The sequence below is a fragment of the Alosa alosa genome, chromosome 5, assembly GCF_017589495.1.
Source record: "Alosa alosa isolate M-15738 ecotype Scorff River chromosome 5, AALO_Geno_1.1, whole genome shotgun sequence".
NCBI classification, from domain to species: Eukaryota; Metazoa; Chordata; class Actinopteri; order Clupeiformes; family Clupeidae; genus Alosa; species Alosa alosa.
Genome location: NC_063193.1, coordinates 22,110,492 through 22,127,180, shown reverse-complemented (window position 1 = coordinate 22,127,180; position 16,689 = coordinate 22,110,492). Strand labels below are relative to the sequence as shown.

The 16,689-nt window shown below is 47.9% G+C and overlaps 1 protein-coding gene across 2 annotated transcripts in view; it reads right to left on the bottom strand.

Moving 5' to 3' along the window:
- Positions 1 to 3,114: 3,114 nt before the first annotated feature.
- Positions 3,115 to 16,689, bottom strand: part of LOC125294779 (protein FAM214B) — a 20,796-nt gene continuing 7,221 nt past the window's right edge. Inside the window, exons 1-11 of one of the 2 annotated variants that reach the window (XM_048243776.1) lie at positions 15,501 to 15,737; positions 14,729 to 14,898; positions 9,705 to 9,897; positions 9,109 to 9,260; positions 7,318 to 8,665; positions 6,191 to 6,249; positions 5,595 to 5,694; positions 4,976 to 5,134; positions 4,592 to 4,660; positions 3,933 to 4,138; positions 3,115 to 3,787 (exon numbers count right to left, since the gene is read on the bottom strand). In XM_048243776.1, the coding sequence (XP_048099733.1) occupies positions 3,634 to 3,787; positions 3,933 to 4,138; positions 4,592 to 4,660; positions 4,976 to 5,134; positions 5,595 to 5,694; positions 6,191 to 6,249; positions 7,318 to 8,463 (1,893 nt within the window). In that variant the 5' untranslated portion in view covers positions 8,464 to 8,665; positions 9,109 to 9,260; positions 9,705 to 9,897; positions 14,729 to 14,898; positions 15,501 to 15,737 and the 3' untranslated portion in view covers positions 3,115 to 3,633. Of the gene's footprint in view, positions 3,788 to 3,932; positions 4,139 to 4,591; positions 4,661 to 4,975; positions 5,135 to 5,594; positions 5,695 to 6,190; positions 6,250 to 7,317; positions 8,666 to 9,108; positions 9,261 to 9,704; positions 9,898 to 14,728; positions 14,899 to 15,500; positions 15,738 to 16,689 lie in introns of those variants that run through there. The other variant, XM_048243775.1, reaches the window with a different exon arrangement.

The following is a 16,689-nucleotide window of genomic DNA, read 5'->3' as shown; positions in this document are numbered from 1 at the left end:
GTGCCAGATATCCATTTTCTGCATACTGCATATCACTAGAATGCAAAGGAATTCCTGTGTGTGTGTGTGTGTGTGTATGTGTGAAATGCAGTAATGCACAGCGTTTGGTTAATTTTATTGCCAAGTGGGTTGATGAGCTGAGTTGATGATATGTTGCTCATGACATGATGTAATTTCCATAAAGAGCGGGAATCCTGACAGCCCATGGTTACAAACTCCCTTTGTTCAGTTGGTGTCCACTGCAGTGCAGTACTGAAATACACCACCAGGGGGCAAAGAGAAGTCTGTATGTGAAGTCCCTTGAAAAGCTGCTGGTCCTGAAAAGGCAGGAAGGAGGGCTTTGCTGAACCCTTGTGAAGCCACCGGACACTGATTCAGAACCCACACCCTACTCTTGTGTGCTGTAAAACGTATGGTCCATCTAGTTACCGTGACACTGTCTGGAAACAATCAGACAATCAATCAATCAATCAAATATGTCTAGAACGTTTCAGTTGAATCCTTTTACATCTCACTATTTGTGTCATTTAAAGGTGTATTTTCTCTCAGCACCCCGTGTAGATACTTTAATATGCACCTTGAAGATTGCACAACTTATAGGCCTACTACTGATTGATTACATGACTGTTCTTGAATCCTCGTCAACATGTCATGTAATTTAGTGGATGATGGTCTCCCTGGACTATTGCATAGGCTACTGTAGAAGAGGCCGCACGCAGAAATGAATGCAATTTATTCAATTCAGCACTTGTAACCTTGTAAGCAGTAGCAACTTTTGTTATACTCTTCTGTTCTTCTGTGCTAAGTGATCAGCCATGGATTGTAGCATGCCAACTTCCTCAGCTTGTACAAATGCTCACATTTCCCCCTGGTGTCTGCTCATTATTAAGTAGTTCAATGGCTTCTAGTGGCGACATCCATCAAGTTCAAATTCTCACTGCTGGCCTCCAAAGATGCTAATGGAACCACCGTGGCTTACAATCAATCAGCCAGTCACTCACATAGATTTTATGGGTCATCCCACCCACAGCGATTCACAAGTGGCCGGATTATTCAGGGTAACACAAGCTACACTGGCAGAAGGTCCCTGACTGTCCCTTCAAACATCAAAAAGATGCACCAAGACGACAGAGGTTCCTCATTCCATTTGTACTCCTTTTCAACTCTTTTTGTCCAACAGGGACTTGGGAAAGACAGTTCTGTAACTCTAGAGCAGCACAAAGTTGCCATTAGTCACTGACACATGAGCTGACAACCCCCACACTTTCCAGCTCTTATGTCTCAAAGACATCTGTGAACGCTACTGACATAACCATCACAACAATACTGAGTTTCATCTTCACAACACTGAATATGTTTTGCTTATCATCTAGTTTCACATTATGTGTTATGTATACATAAGATTGGCTTACATTAAGCTATGTAAACATAAGACTTGTTTTTGGCATCAACACAACACACAAAACTCTGGGAAAATCTGTTTAATTATGGATTGTCGTTTTCAGGTGCAAGGTTTTATTAAAGCCTTCTTGGCATCATAAAAAATGGTTGTGTAAGTTTTGAGATTCTTTAATGAAAGCCCTTCCAGTTGAAAGGTATTTGGCTGCTGGTGGTTCAGCCTCTCTGTGTTCTGAGCCCTGGGTAAGATGAATAGGTGGTTGATCACGGCGGGCTTTTGTGGACGCCTATTGTGTCCACGTCGGGAAGTGCTGTATTTGCTCAGCATGGCATGAATTATTCATGCCTCTCTGGGTTGTGAGGACTTCTCTCGTTCTCAGGCACCCCGGCATCCCCTCACCCCTCCCCACCTCTCTCCGCTCCTCTGTTTTTCATTTCGGACCAGAGCAGATCCGGGGGTTCACACTGGGACTGTCACCCCCCCCCCCTGCCCCGCCCCGCCCTCCTTTCAAATAAGCCCTAAAAGTTTATTGTGCTGGTTACATTATTTAGGACTCTCCGCAGGCCCAGCACATTAACTCCCTCTACAGACTGCATTATACATGAAGAGAATGTTTAGACATGATCCCCCCCCCCCCCACTTCCTTCCCCCAAGCCTTACTTAGAGATGGGATTTAATCACCTCAAGTTCTCTCACATGGGAAAGTGGGACTGTGCTTGCAGCAAATTTGGCAGATGAAAATCTCATCAAACCTGCGTCAATAGAGAAGCGCTTGTAAAGTTGGTTTTAAATGGTAGGAAATGCACTCTGTGGCAGGGAGGGTGTGTGGACGTCATGCCGCACACGTGACTGAGGCGTCAGTGCTGGCGATCATGAACACAGTCTGTACTGAACCTCATGAGGTATTAACACCTGAAGAATGAACAGCTGAACAGGGGAGACTAAACACGGAGTCATCCACAAAAACACAATCAGCCAGGGTGTCCTCGCAAGTCGCAGAGTTTAATCTTTTTAAATATACATATACAACTTTTTTGTTTTGCATTTAAATACCCCCATTACCCCCCCACACACACACACACACACTTCCCTCCCAAACCCCTCTCCTTCCCTCCCTCCCTCTCACTCCCTTTCTACAGGCAGAGCACTCCAGACATCCCTCAGTCCTCACGGACACCAAAGTGCTCACCCCCCGCTAAGAAAAATCACACCTTCTATTGTGCAGCATATTGCTTTTTTTTTTAAGACAATTTCGAACATAAATTAATTACTACGGCTTGTGTCTGCTCCCCATGTTTGCTTGTTTGGACTGTATGTAACAGCATTGAGTCCTTGAGAGCAGTGGAGTGTCCTTCAGTCTGTCTACACGCATTGAGAAAGGTGGGACTCAGACAGAGGAGACCACTCCCACCCCAAAAATGGATTCTCCTTGCTCTCCCCCTCACACCCCAATATAATCCATGCCTGGAGGTCTTCAAAAGTCTGTTGCATGAAGGTGTACTCTGTCGTTTGTGGAGCTCCATAACCTGTGCCACAGCTGCGATGACTTCTATTTCCAAGAATAAGAACCAGGGATATGGAAGCGAGTCCAAGGTTCACTCAAAAGGTCCATTCATGCTGATGCCCCCCCTTCACGATTCAACTTTTTTTTTTTTTCTTTCTCCGAGGATGCATGGGAAAAAGTCACTGAAGCCTATCACTGCATATTTGATTGGATCCCACTGTGGCAACAACGACTGTGATTGGTCCACGATGAGGCGAGGGGGTGGGTGCACACAGAGTGAAGGGCAGATACTTACTGTGTGAAGTTACGGCACTAGAGGAAAACTCAGTCTAGTCACAAGGCATGCACAAACACTGAACTCAAAAGTGGAGTCTCCATGAGTGAGTGTGATATGCATTTGTATGTAAGTGTGTGTGTGTATGTGTGTGTGTGTGTGTGTGTGTGTGTGTGTGTGTGTGTGTGTGTGTGTGGGTGTATGTGTGTGTGTAAGGATTGAAGTCAGCATTAGTCCTCTGTGTGTGTGCATGAGTTTGCACCTGCACCAAGCAAGCAAGTATGTCTGTGTCTGTGTGTTTGCCTCTGCATTCATTTGTGTGTTTGTGTGTGTGTGTGTGTGTGTGTGTGTGTAAGGATTCAAGTCAGCATTAGTCCTCTGTAGTCCTATTAGTTGGAGCCGTCTTTCTGTAGGGTTCCTGCCTGCACTAGGCAGGACAGGCAGTGCTGGAGAGGATCACACGCGTGGGGAGTACTTGGGGTTTCTTGGCACCTCGGTGAAAGATTTCAGCTCGTAAGGAATCCCTGTGTCCACTTCAATGGATTTTCGGGAGAATAGCAGCCGGATATCATTGTGCAAGTAGATTTTCCCAGATTTGGAACTCTGGAATCTTGGGTCCAACAACAACAACAACAACAACAACAAAATTGTTAATACATGGTTAATTTGGATTCTATTCAAAATGCTGCAATGCCGTATGATGCCAGACATCAAGCCACACACTGAATGAGAAGTAAAACAAAAGAAATATGTACCTGAGGTGTATCAAGTAGCAGAGAATCTTCTTCCTGTCCACCTGTACGTCCTCGGTCGGGCCCGCCTTCTCTGACCCCTCCCCCTCGTCCACGGGTACCAGGAAGATGCGGTGACGCAGGAAGGTCATGTGATTGACAGGCATGTCTCCAAAGTTGTACGTCACCAGGAACATTTTCACCACAGTTTTGTTGGGGTTGAATAAGGTCTGAAGGAGGAGAGGAGGGCATGGCATTACTATTAACCCCAGAAATCAGTGTAAAGAACTAAACAAACAAACACGCACGCACGCACGCACACACACACGCACACACACACACACGCACACAGGCTGCTGCTTCTTCTTTGGCTTTTATTACTGAGCACCCCACCCAAAAAAGAAAGAAACTGGATGTGCGGTGTAAAAAGATAACGCTTGTATCGTGAGTATAAATATATATCAGATGGCTACTAAAATCAGTACATGATATCAGATAGCTTCTAGAAGCTGGACATGGTATCAGCATCACAGTTAACTGTGTCCTGAACTACACAAACATACTAATCTTATCTTATCGCTTGCGGTACTAATAACCCAGACATTAGTCCGATGATTAATTCCTGCATAATGTGACACTGTCAGACCTTTTCTCTGTCTGCTGCTAATGGTGCCATCACTCACCACTTGAATGGTCCCTGCTTTGGGCACACTATATCCCTTTTTCCCCAGTGGCTCCAGGGAGATCACACCCTGTGACGGGGACAATGACAGGTGAATGACAAGCGGAACAAAGACAAACGGATCACTTTTACATGGACATCACGTAACATGTTCAGCTCACACAAACGATAAGATGATAACTTTCAGAACAGAATAATGCAGAGGATAAGATAACATTTAGTGACCTCGGAAGAAGACCGATTCACATGCTGTAAGTTGTGTGCCCTTACGCATCTACACAAAACACACACATACACACAGACACACACACACACACACATACACACACATATACACACACACACACACACACACACATACACACACACACACACACACACTTACTAGAAAAGGTGATGGTGCACTGTGCTCTGAGATATCGTAGTAGGTGACCTGAACAGGCAGCGTAGCATGTTGGGGGCAGTAGGAGCCACTGGCCCCAATCTCAGCAGTGAAGCCCTCGATCCGCCCCGACGGGGAGAAGCGCCCCTTCAGTATGGACTCCTGCTCAGCCACACGGCAGGACAGAGGACGTGGATTAGTGTGGGTTGGTGTAGTCACTGGCAACTTAGCTCTGTGGTCACTTGTGAAGGTGAGATAAAAGCTTCTAGAGACTCCCTATAGACAATCCCTTTACCACGGATTAAAATTCATTATTTATGTGTTCCAGCAGCCTACATGTGTAAGACAGGAAGAGACACGCTAGTGAATATTATTTAAAAATATTTTTTTCCTACTATACTATGAGTAAAAACAACAATTCACTATGCTTTGTGGCCAGTTTACACATAAAGACAGTAAAAGTGAGTAAAGAAATATGATACAAGTCTGTTTGGTGACAATTATAAACATTTGCATGTGAGTGTATAGCCTATCTATACTATATATGTGTGTATGAGTACATGATAACTATGTACTGTTAAGTGTGTGTGTGTGTGCGTGCATGCGTGTGTGTGTGTCGTACCTCAAAGTTGCCCAGGAGTGAGCGGCTAATGGAGGAAGAGGGCCAGACGGCTCGAGTCGAGTGACAGTTGTCCGTCCGCCGGCCACTGCGCAACTGGCGTCTGGTAAAGGCAGCAGGACACACAGATCAGAAACAAGGACATCTCTGAAAAATCTCCAATTCATCTCAAGACTTCACAACAAACAACCAAGGAACTCCATGAACATTTATCAGTTCTACAAATCCTAGCAATTAGGGTCAGGTCTAACTTTCTATGATGACACAAATTTGGCATTAGGTTGCGTGACGGCTGCCATTTACTAAACCGTTGCAAGATGGTGTTAGGAGCTGTCTATATGATAATGAAAATGTAAAAAAATATTTTATGCGTCCAATTTTTCCTTGGATTTTTAAAAAGTTTTGCATTCATATTACATCGTTTTGAGCACTCCTCCACATCAACACAGATTCAAAAAACCTGTAGTTTAATACACGGTACCAGTTTAAATAAATGAACAACACAACACAATAAGCCAACCCCATAGGAAGAACTGGTCATTATTCCGACTGAAATTACCTCCTTTCAGATGATCTAGAGTTAAAGAGCAGAAACTTACGATTTGAGCCTGATCCCACTTTTCAGTCTTCTTCCTGATCGGGTACAGTCTGGGGCACCCTGCCAAACACAAGCCCAGAGTAATATGTATGAGATTATATATCTTAGTCATTAGTCATTTACCATTCATCAGTTATCAAAAACACTGCTCTATACAAAGACACAGATACAAGCTGACACATAAAATAAAACATTATACACAGATACAGATAAGAGCATGATCACATCAATAGGACAAAATTGATCCTTTCTTTCTGTTCTGCGTCTTTACTCACAGGTTGTGGAGGTGTGGAGTCTGGGTCCCAGGCACAGCTGTAGTCTAAGCTGCCCATGGCCTCCCTGAACCACTCTCTGTCAGCTAGGCCTTACTATCAGCTGTAGTTCAGCTCCACTGAGCATGGTCGAGCTCTCTCTTTCTCTCTCTCTCTCTCTGGCTATCTGCAGGCTATGTCTTTCTCTCTCATTCCTTTCCCTTATCTCTGCCTATCTGCTCTCACAGCGTCCCCTCTGTGCCGTTCTATCTGTGGGACAAGCCTTCGCCCGGTTCCTGTGGAGGGTCCCATCAACCATGCATGTCCTTGCATGCAACGCCTTCACCTCTCCGCCTCCCACAGAGCACTGGGTCCGTGAGCCCAGTGTGGGGGAAAAAGAGAGAGAGAGAGAGAGACATACTGCATCAGCTCTCCGGGCCACCAACCAAGCCCCCAAAGTCTTTCTGGAACAGAATATGATATGTTCCAACGTGGACCCAGAAAAAGCGGTGTGTTTTGTGAGGTGGTGTGAAAGCACACACCTGATGAACAATGGGGCGCTCAATGGGCTTTATTCTGGACTCCACTCATTTCACCACTGGACAAAAAAAAGTAAAGAAAAGAGTTTGCATCACTCTTTTTCACTTTCCACGTCCATTTATCAATCTTTCTTTCTCCCTCTCTCTCTCTCTCTCTCTCTCTCACACACACACACACACACACACACACACACACACACACACACACACACACACACAGGGCCTCATTCCTTCCTAGAAGTTTTAGGCAGCTTTACATTTCTGTCACTTCTTCCTTTTCCCTGTTCTCTCTCTACCCGTGGTGCAGTGAAATCGTGCGGTGGCATTAGCACACTTACCTTGTGGTGTTGGCGGGCTGAGGGCAGCAGGTGGTTCCAGAAGGGCGCGGCCTTGGCGTCGGTGCTCCGGCAGGAGGCCAAGCCCAGCCCTGGGGCCAGCAGCGCTAGGCGGCTCCTCTTGGAAGTGGACGGGCCCTCGTCCTCGGAGCAGGACTCCCCCGTGTCGCTGGATGACAGCAGCTTCTTCTTGGCCGGGCAATGGGTGGACAATGATGACTTGGAAGAGGAGGAGGGGGACGACGGCCGGGGGTCGACGACGGGCGTCTTCTCCGAGGAGTGGGCGCCGTTGGAGGGCACACTGTTGGTGGCCGTGGGCAGCACCCTGTGATCGGGCGGGGTGGACTCCAAGCTGGCCGCCCACTCCAGAGCCTCGGAGAGCCTCTTTGGGCTGGCGGAGGGGAGCGGGGGGCTCGGGCTCCGTGCGGAGACCGCGGCCGAGGTCCCGTTGCTGGAGCCCTCGCTGTGCGGCGGTGACCCGATGGAGTGGGCCGGGGCGTCACCTCCCGGAGGCGGCTCGGGGCTGAGCACCGGGGAGACGCCGCTGGCATCGCCCGACCGGAAGACGTCGACCATCGGCGGCGACTTGGGGGAGAGCGGCGCCCAGGCGTCGGGGACCGGCCGGTCGTGGTTGTGCTGGGCAGGCCGGCGGGCAGGGATGGAGTTGTAGGTGGGGGACATCGGGGGCTGGGGCCTCGGGGGGGTCCGGGCCATGGGGCTCTCTGGGTCTCTATTGTTGTTATTGTTATTACACTCGAGCAGGGCGCAGGAGTAGAATGGCTCAGTGGACGTAGATCCGCACAGCACCTCGGCCTGCGGGACGTCCACGTCCTCGTCCTCCGCCGTGGCCTCGTGCAGCCGCTTGTGGGCCAGCGGGTTGACCGGCTCCTCCAGGCTCCTCTTCAGCCCCACGCGGGACGCCCGCTGCCCCTCGCCGACCTCCGAGTAGCCCCCTCTCTGCGAGAAGATGGACAGCTGGTACACCTTCTGGAGACGGATCTCCTCTTCCCCGAAGGGCCTGGGGACGCCGCTGCGCGCCCCGAGGTCGGGCCCCTCGGCTGGGGTGCTGGTCGGCGGCAGGTCCCCTTCTTGTGCTGGGAGCTGGACTGCGGGCTCCTTGCGAGCCAGCTCGACGTGAATGTGACGCATGGCTCTGCTGTGTGTACTGAGCCGCTGGGATTGGGCAGCAGGGCCTAGAGAATGACCAAGAGTTCTTGGAAGTGCAAATAGCCGGAGGTCTGGTGAAGAGCGCTACAGTGTTACAGGAGCCCTCCTTTACAGAGTGGGATCCTTGCTACGCTCCCCTGTGGATAGCACAACAGTCTCTCTACAGTGCCTGGCCGTGTGGCACCTAAACACAAAGACAAAGATATATCAGTGTCATGTATGTTATTAACACAATGATCAATACCTACAATCAACAATGAATAACTACAATGGACGAGCCATGCCTATTTCTATGTATTTGAGGTATTTAAAAGTAAAATGCTATGCTAAAACCACAAAGACATTAAGGGCACATTACCTAGTACACTGTTGCTACAAGAAGCCTTCTGTCAAGTTTGTAGAAGCTTGATGATACACAAGGCAACTTTGTCGGCAGTGTTGCTGGGCAATAACCTTTCCTTGTGTTCTGATTGGATTGTGATAATCTATCTACTAATGATTAAAGTGCAACTAATGATTAAAGTGCTACTAAAGGGTAATGTGCCTGAACATACCCAGGAACACTGCCCAGCAACATTGCTGAAAAGTGTATTATTAGCTGTAGACTTCACAAGTGCCCTGACCCACCTCTGTGTCGTCGCAGTTTGTCTCTGCACTCCAGGCTGCTCGGCACCCACCCCGGAGCTGTGCAGTGCCCGTGGCCCAAGCCTAACCCTGCTGCTCTTCCATCTCCAAGGCTGCCCTCCGAAGACCAACAACAGCATTCCCGGACAGACAGTCTAACAACGGAGCACAGAGCAACCATTCAGTCAGCATGGACTTTATGGCTGTTTAAGGGTAAGGCAAAAATAGCAGAGCTTAACTAGCAATTGCAATACAGTTGCATACAAAGGCAATTCACTCAACATAACTGCTTAAAATGAACACACAGCCTAAAATGAAAAGTCTAAAGTCTGACTAAAGCCTGACAAAAGTCTGACTTATCTACTAACTAATGTCAAATCTATTTGCTAATTTAATACCATGAGGAAAAAAAATATTCTTAAACATTGATGGGTCATCTCAATACTCCCAGATGCCACACAATAGCATTAGTCCATGCACAAGACACTTGTGTGACTTGGGGCTCTGTTGTCCATCATTTCAATTTCCCACAGCGTTGCTAAAGGCCAAGCAGCAGCCTCAAGACTGGCCACATGACCGGGGGCGTCTGTGGAACTCACCCGAGGGCAAAGTGTCAATGAGGAGGAAGGGCCTGCAGAGGCAGCGCTGGTGAACGGGTAGCGGGGTCAGTCTCTCTCCTGCGGTTCCTCCTGCGCGATGGGGCCAGTGGCCTGGCACGCCCCTCCTGGGCACCTGGGCGTGGGGGGCACCTCAGCGGCTGCATTGCGTCTCAGGCATTCCAGTGAGTGAAGCCTGGGCAGGAGAGAGAGACAAATCGGGGTCAGAGGTCACGTTCATATGCCCAGACATCTGCTATACACTAGACACAATTATGCACTATCTGTTAGTTAGTTACAGTAATTTCCTGTGTATTAGACACATTGTGTATAAACCGCAGGACAGTGTTTTATTGAGGTTAAAAAAAATAAAACCATATTAATACCATTAACTGCCCCCGTGTATTAACCTCATAGCTGAAGAAATTTTGCAAAATCAATGTATAAAGCGCAGCTAACAGTTGGGAAATTACAGTAGCCTGTTGGTTTATTGTCCCCTTGGGAAAATTCATTTTCACAGATCAGAGATTCATCCACACATCCTGCTCCACATCACCAAACACAGTGGAGTTGGAGACATCACATGACTTCAGACTTCAGACATGAAGTGACATATACCCATGGAAAACGCACAACACTGATTTTGTTGAGTAGCTGTTTAATTGTATGGGAGATGACACGTACGTGAAGGTTCCTACAAAATAAAGAGCAGTTAGCAATGTGCTGGCGACATGCTCAAGTGCTTCATGTGCAGCCATTCCACAGATGCCTAATATCATCCATGAAGACGCATAGAACACTTCTGTGTCTCGTCCTTTTCATTAGACAGCTCCCAGCGACTGCTGCTAGTTCAGCCACACTGCCCTGGAGTCAATCAATTGACAAGCTGATGAAATCATGAGCTGAGGAGTCAGAGGTCCTTGATCCCAGTCGATCAGATCAAATCAATCACTGACAGTCAACAACTGGCCAAACCACTGGAAGTCAGTCCCTGATAAGATTGGAAACCATATTCATGTGAGCCCATCTAGGACAAAGGTCCCTTAAGGCACTATTTACATCAGGTCAAACCATGTGACTTGAAATGACTGGCACAAACATCAGTGTCTGTGACGAAAATATGACCTGATCAAGGACATGAGGTAATAAGGAAGGCAAAAATACAACAGAGTCTTTGTAAAGCCTCAGAGTCTTTGTATAGTCAGGACAAAAACAACCAGACACTGCCATAACAAACACAGTGATGTAAGAATGTCAAAATGAGGGCACCTGGACCGTACGCCGGCGACCCGGGTTCGATTCCCGCCCCGTGGTCCTTTCCGGATCAAGCTACCCCGACTCTCTCTCCCACTCACTTCCTGTCAATCTCCACTATCCTATCTGATTAAAGGCATAAAAAGCCCCAAAAAAATATATAAAAAAAAAAAAAAAAAATGAAGGCACTTTTCCAGGCTAAACAACAATCCTTAACACTGAACACATCTTAATATCCACATAAAATATATATGCAGCAAATACAGCAAAACAAATGTATCAGGGATGTATTTTGTTTCCACCTTGACATGTAGCACTACAGCACCGTACTGATGCTTCAGCAGATTGCACATTTCTAGCAACTTCTGTGCAATTTAGTTACGTCATCACAGACCATCATTTCTAGATTATGTGTCACAGTCTGTCGTCACCTAAACCGTAACAGCTGCCAAGCCCTGCTCGTGCAAGTCCATATCGGCACACTGTTACGACAAAAATACATTTCCCCATGTAAGCTTAACAAGCAAGAGAGACCAACAAGCAAGAGATTAGATGTTGCAGTATGTGGTACAAAGGATTCAGCTTAAATGTAATGGCCAGGCAGAGGAGATCTAAATGGTTGAGTAAGAGAGAGAGAGAGAGAGAAGGGGAAGGAAACTGGTTGAGTGGGTGTGGGAGATAGAAAGCTGATTTTGGCTCTGTTGCAGTGTGCGTGACATCACTGAAAGTCACATTGCTGCCCAGCTGTTATAAAGTGGGTCATATTCACAGTCCCAGACTACACTGCTGACCAAGTTATGTCACGGTCAGAACAGTTCACCGGCAAAAAATCAGTGTGAAGGATTATTACAGACACATAACCACCGGTCTCTGAGTCAATAACTAATCAATGGTAATAGCTATGTGTGCCTGTCTGTGCATGTTTGTGTTGCATGTGAGTGAACTGTGACAAGACAAAACCACCAAAAGATCACACACCAAGCCACTGATATGAGAAAAAGAAATTGTGTTGTGAGAAAAATAAATTTTATTGTGTTAATTGCACAATACTGAACATGTCTATCAACACCTAGCTGCCAGGCTGGTCTGCCATCTGTTTCCACACGAGCAGGAACAGCTCCAGTTGCTTCAGACAGTGACTCATGCCTGGCAACTTCCCTTTGATGTATTTAAGTCATTTACTGACGCAGAGTGTCTGTATGCATGAACTGAATTGAACATAGAACACACACTAAATACAATATGATTGTCTAACAATAATACCCTTTGTGTGTTTGAGAGTGTGTGTGTGTATGTGTGTGAAATGACAAACCACAAGAGATCATCCCCCTGTGCTCTCTCTCTCCCTCTCATACACACACACTCCATTACACTGTATTTACTCAAAGTCCCTTGGCTTCCAGATGGGGTCTGTAGAGGGAAGGAAGGTGAGGGCAGAGGGGGAGGGGCAGGGGCAGGGGCAGGGGCAGGGCAGGGCTGGAGTATTTATAGTCACTTTGGTGGCAAACAGCTAATGAGGCAGATCTCCACAACACCACAACAGCCCAACCTGTTTCTTTATCTCTGTTCACCTGAGCTGCTCTCATCTGCTCTGCTCTGCCAGGGCACATTACGCCTGCAGAGGCCAGCTGTAAGACTGTTAAACACTTCCTAAACTGCTGACGTGACGTCCCTCGAATGCACCAAGAAGGGACCGATAAAAGCGCCCGATTTCTTATCTTGGGAGAGGAATCCTGACTTGACTCTTTTGGCCTCATCAGAGTTCAATGACACTCATTTTGCTCCTAATTAATTTGATATTATGCTGGCGACAAGTGACACAGGCTGGACCTTTTGATTTCAGAAGAGGCTCTTTGATATCAGAGAACCTCTGGCTCGCTGACATCTTCATACTTCAAGGCTGCCAGTTAGGAGTACATTCAGCTAGTTTGCTCACACAGCAGTTAGGAGTACATTCAGCTAGTTTGCTCACACAGCAGTTAGGAGTACATTCAGCTAGTTTGCGCACACAGCAGTTAGGAGTACATTCAGCTAGTTTGCTCACGCAGTAACTGAGACGAGGTGGCGAGGAGGCGGTGTGGGGCTCTTCTGTTTTTGCACAGACTGCACAGCAGTGTAGAGCAAAGAGGCTGGAGGAGAGGGGAGGAGAGGGGAGGAGAAAAGTGGGGAGGAGTGCTGGTGGAGGTGCTGGTGGGGTCGTGGTGCCCATTTTATTTTCAGCCGTGCAGCTCTCTCTTACTGCGGTGGGTCATGTGCCTGGGTCGGCTCTAAATAAGACCTCACAGACAGTCTCATGCTCACCTCGGCAGCATCGCCGGCAGTGGCCACTGCGTAAAGACACTTGTTGCTGGAGGGGGTTGGCGAAAGAGAGAGAGCGCCTGGGTCTGAGCAGAGGGCAGCTGGCTGGGCTGGGCTGCGTTTGGCTCAGCTCGTGGTCAGGCTACTGTCAGTCGCAACATGTGTTGTTTTTTTGCTTGGTTGTCTTGGTTCTTTGTGTTTATTGTTAGAACAGGAAGTTAACTGTCCATTGCCAGCAAACACAATGCAGGGTGCAACCTCGGATTTCTTGGAGGAGTACAAATGCACACACACACACACACACAAAAACGCAGCATGTGCACACACATATACACACACAGTCCAATTAGGGTAAAGGTGCAAGTCTTACCCTTAGAATAGATTTTTCAGGTGTTCAGGTGAATTCAGTGACATTAGCTGTGTTCCCATATTCACATACAGGGTCAAGGATTGTTTGAAGAGGAAAATATTCTTCTTATTATTTTTCCAAACTTCATCTGATTTCAATTCTTTTACCACTGTGCTCTAACACACAGAGCTCAAATGACTCCTGAAGTAAATCACATCCATTCAGACAAGCTCACCTGAAACACAAGCTGGCAAAGAGCATGCTCACGTGCACTCAACATCTATATACGCAGATACTCAAGCTATTCACCAGAGGCAAAGTACACACGAGATTAAAACACACACACACACACACACACACACACACACACACACACACACACACACAAACAGTCACACACACACACACACACACACACACACACACACACACAGGCGAGATAACATTAAAAGTCACATCAATCCCAAGAAAAAGCCTTGCCTAGTCAGCTGGCCCAGAGCTGAACTCCACCCAGCCTACACATGCTGTCCGACAGGAGGCTTGTGAGATAACAGACGCCTGCCTGCCTGCACTGAGTCCAATGCCTGAGGACTGTGCTTCTGACACTGAAGCACGGCGAGGCCATTTAAAGAGCCTCTATACCCAGGACTTCCTGTCTCATTTCGCACACGCTCGTGTGAATTTCACACCCAAACAACGCTAAACAAGCACACATGCATCTGAGTGGAGATAACCACACAGCCGCCAGAGTGGTGGAGTTAAGCTATGTTAGTAGAGAAATTGGTATTTCAGTGAGTTTTTGTGGGGCGTTCATTTTCTGGCAGAAGAGAAAAGTAGGAGAGCAAAGAGAAAATGTTTTAAAGCAGGCATTAGCAATGACTGCATTCCAAACCACTGGATCCCATGGGATTGGAAAATATATAAAAAGGTGAATCAATGAGTCTCTCTCTCTCTCTCTCTTTCTCTCTCTCCGACTCTCTATCTATCTCTCTCACTCTGTCTTCCTGACAGTCAGAGAGAGAGAGAGAGAGAGAGAGAAAGCGAGAGATCAAGAGAGAGAAACACAAACAAAGACATGCATACACAATCAGTAAGCATATGACTACACCACATGTGTAAGACTTACCCTCCCAAAAAGCCTTCAAAGCCCTCCTTGCCCTGCTGTGTTTGCCTCTGTGTGTGTCTGCTGTTGTTATTCTGGCCTAGGCTCCGTGAGGCTTGAAGACTCTTGCAGGCAGTTGCATGTAGCAGGTTGCTCTTTCAGTCTTTCTTTGCTTCCTCCCCCCGGAGAGCTCTCTGAAGAGAGAAAACAGAGAGAGTGAAAGAGAGAGAGAGAGAGAGAGAGAGAGAGAAAGGCAGAGAGAGACAATCCTCCGTAAAAAAAGGTTCTTGCTCAAATGCGTCCACAAGGCCTGACTGATTAGGCTGTTTATACTGTGGCAGCCCTCTCGCAGCTATTCTGGTATGCCCAACTCTGAAGCACACACACACACACACTCTCTCACTCTAGCTCTCGTCTCAGCTCAGCCCTCCCCTTGCTCGCTTTCTCAAATCACTCGTGCAGACACACACACACACACACACACACACACACACACACACACACGCACAAAAACACACACAGAAACATTCTCCCTCTCACAGTCTCTTTTTGGCACTTACCCACAAACTCTGTCACCCCACTGCACCCCCCCTCCTCCTGAACCCCTGAAAACTGTCTGCAGCTCTTTTGCCACGCACCCCCCCCACGTCACCCAACCCGGCCCCTCCGTCTTCACCCCCACATAACTTGAACACAATGAAAGCTGTTCACGCTGCCTTCTTATACCCCCACCTCCCTCTCCCACTCTCAGCACCCCCTCCAAGCCTCTTTCTCTCTCATTCTGTCACTCTCTCACCCGCTCTCTCTCTCTCCCTCCTCTCTCGCTCTCTCTTCGTTGCCTTTTCAGCTCATTTCCTCCCAGCTGATACATTCAGGCGTGCCCGGTTGCTCAGTCAGCACTGAACGCATATATAGAGAGAGAGAGAGGGGAGGGGAGAGGAGGAGAGAGAGAGCGAGAGAAGCAGGAGATTCCTCGCACCCCATTGGACAGGGGGCGGGAGATCGGCCACGATGGCGGCCGTCCCCATTGGCTGATCACCTTTGGGGAAAGTCAATTCTCCGCCCACCAGCCGGCCTCCTCTACAGCAGAACACAGATAGGAACTGCAACCTCCAATACAGCCCATAGATATGCATGCACACACTCCATAGATATGCATGCACATACACTCCATAGATATGCATGCACATACCGGTACATGTGTATGCAAGTGTGCATATATGAATCATGTAAATGCGAGTGCATAATGCATTTGTGTGTGATGGGCCTTCAGTCTCAGGTGAAGAGGAACCAGCTCTGCTCAGCTTCAGCATTCCACAGAGACGCTGCTGCTGCTGCTGCTGCCTGTCTGTCTGCCCGGTGCCGTGGAGAGGAGATGCAAATGACCAACGCCACTCTCTCTAATCCTCCCACCCTGCAGCACCCCCACCACCCCACCGCCCTGGAGCACGGTGAACGCACATTTTCACACATACACACACACACACACACACGTAGGGGGGCAGTGCACGTGGACCTGTTCACACTTGCACCAGCTGAGCAGATAGAAGGGCCACTGTACACAGCTGAGAGCAGTGGTGATGTAAGCACTTTGGGCCAAAACATTATCAGCAGAGGAACAGAGGGCTGAGACTTCAGTGGTGCAGAGGGTGGAGAGGCACACAGTACCGGTGTGTGTGTGTGTGTGTGTGTGTGTGTGTGTGTGTGTGTGTGTGTGTGTGTGTGTGTGTGTGTGTGTGTGTGTGTGTGTGTTGTGCTGTGTGATGTGGTGTGAGGTATGTGCTCAACAATGGCCAGGGCTATTTCAGTAAAGACTGTGCGTACTGTATGTGGCAAGCCAGATTAAAATGCCCTTACATGTGACCAACTACAGCAACATATGGGAGCTAGTTGGCATCACTGTTAATACAGCTGATGACATTAATATAGCAGTTTCATATGCAGATAAGATCACCAAACCAGGCACTTCACAGCAGTAGTCTTGT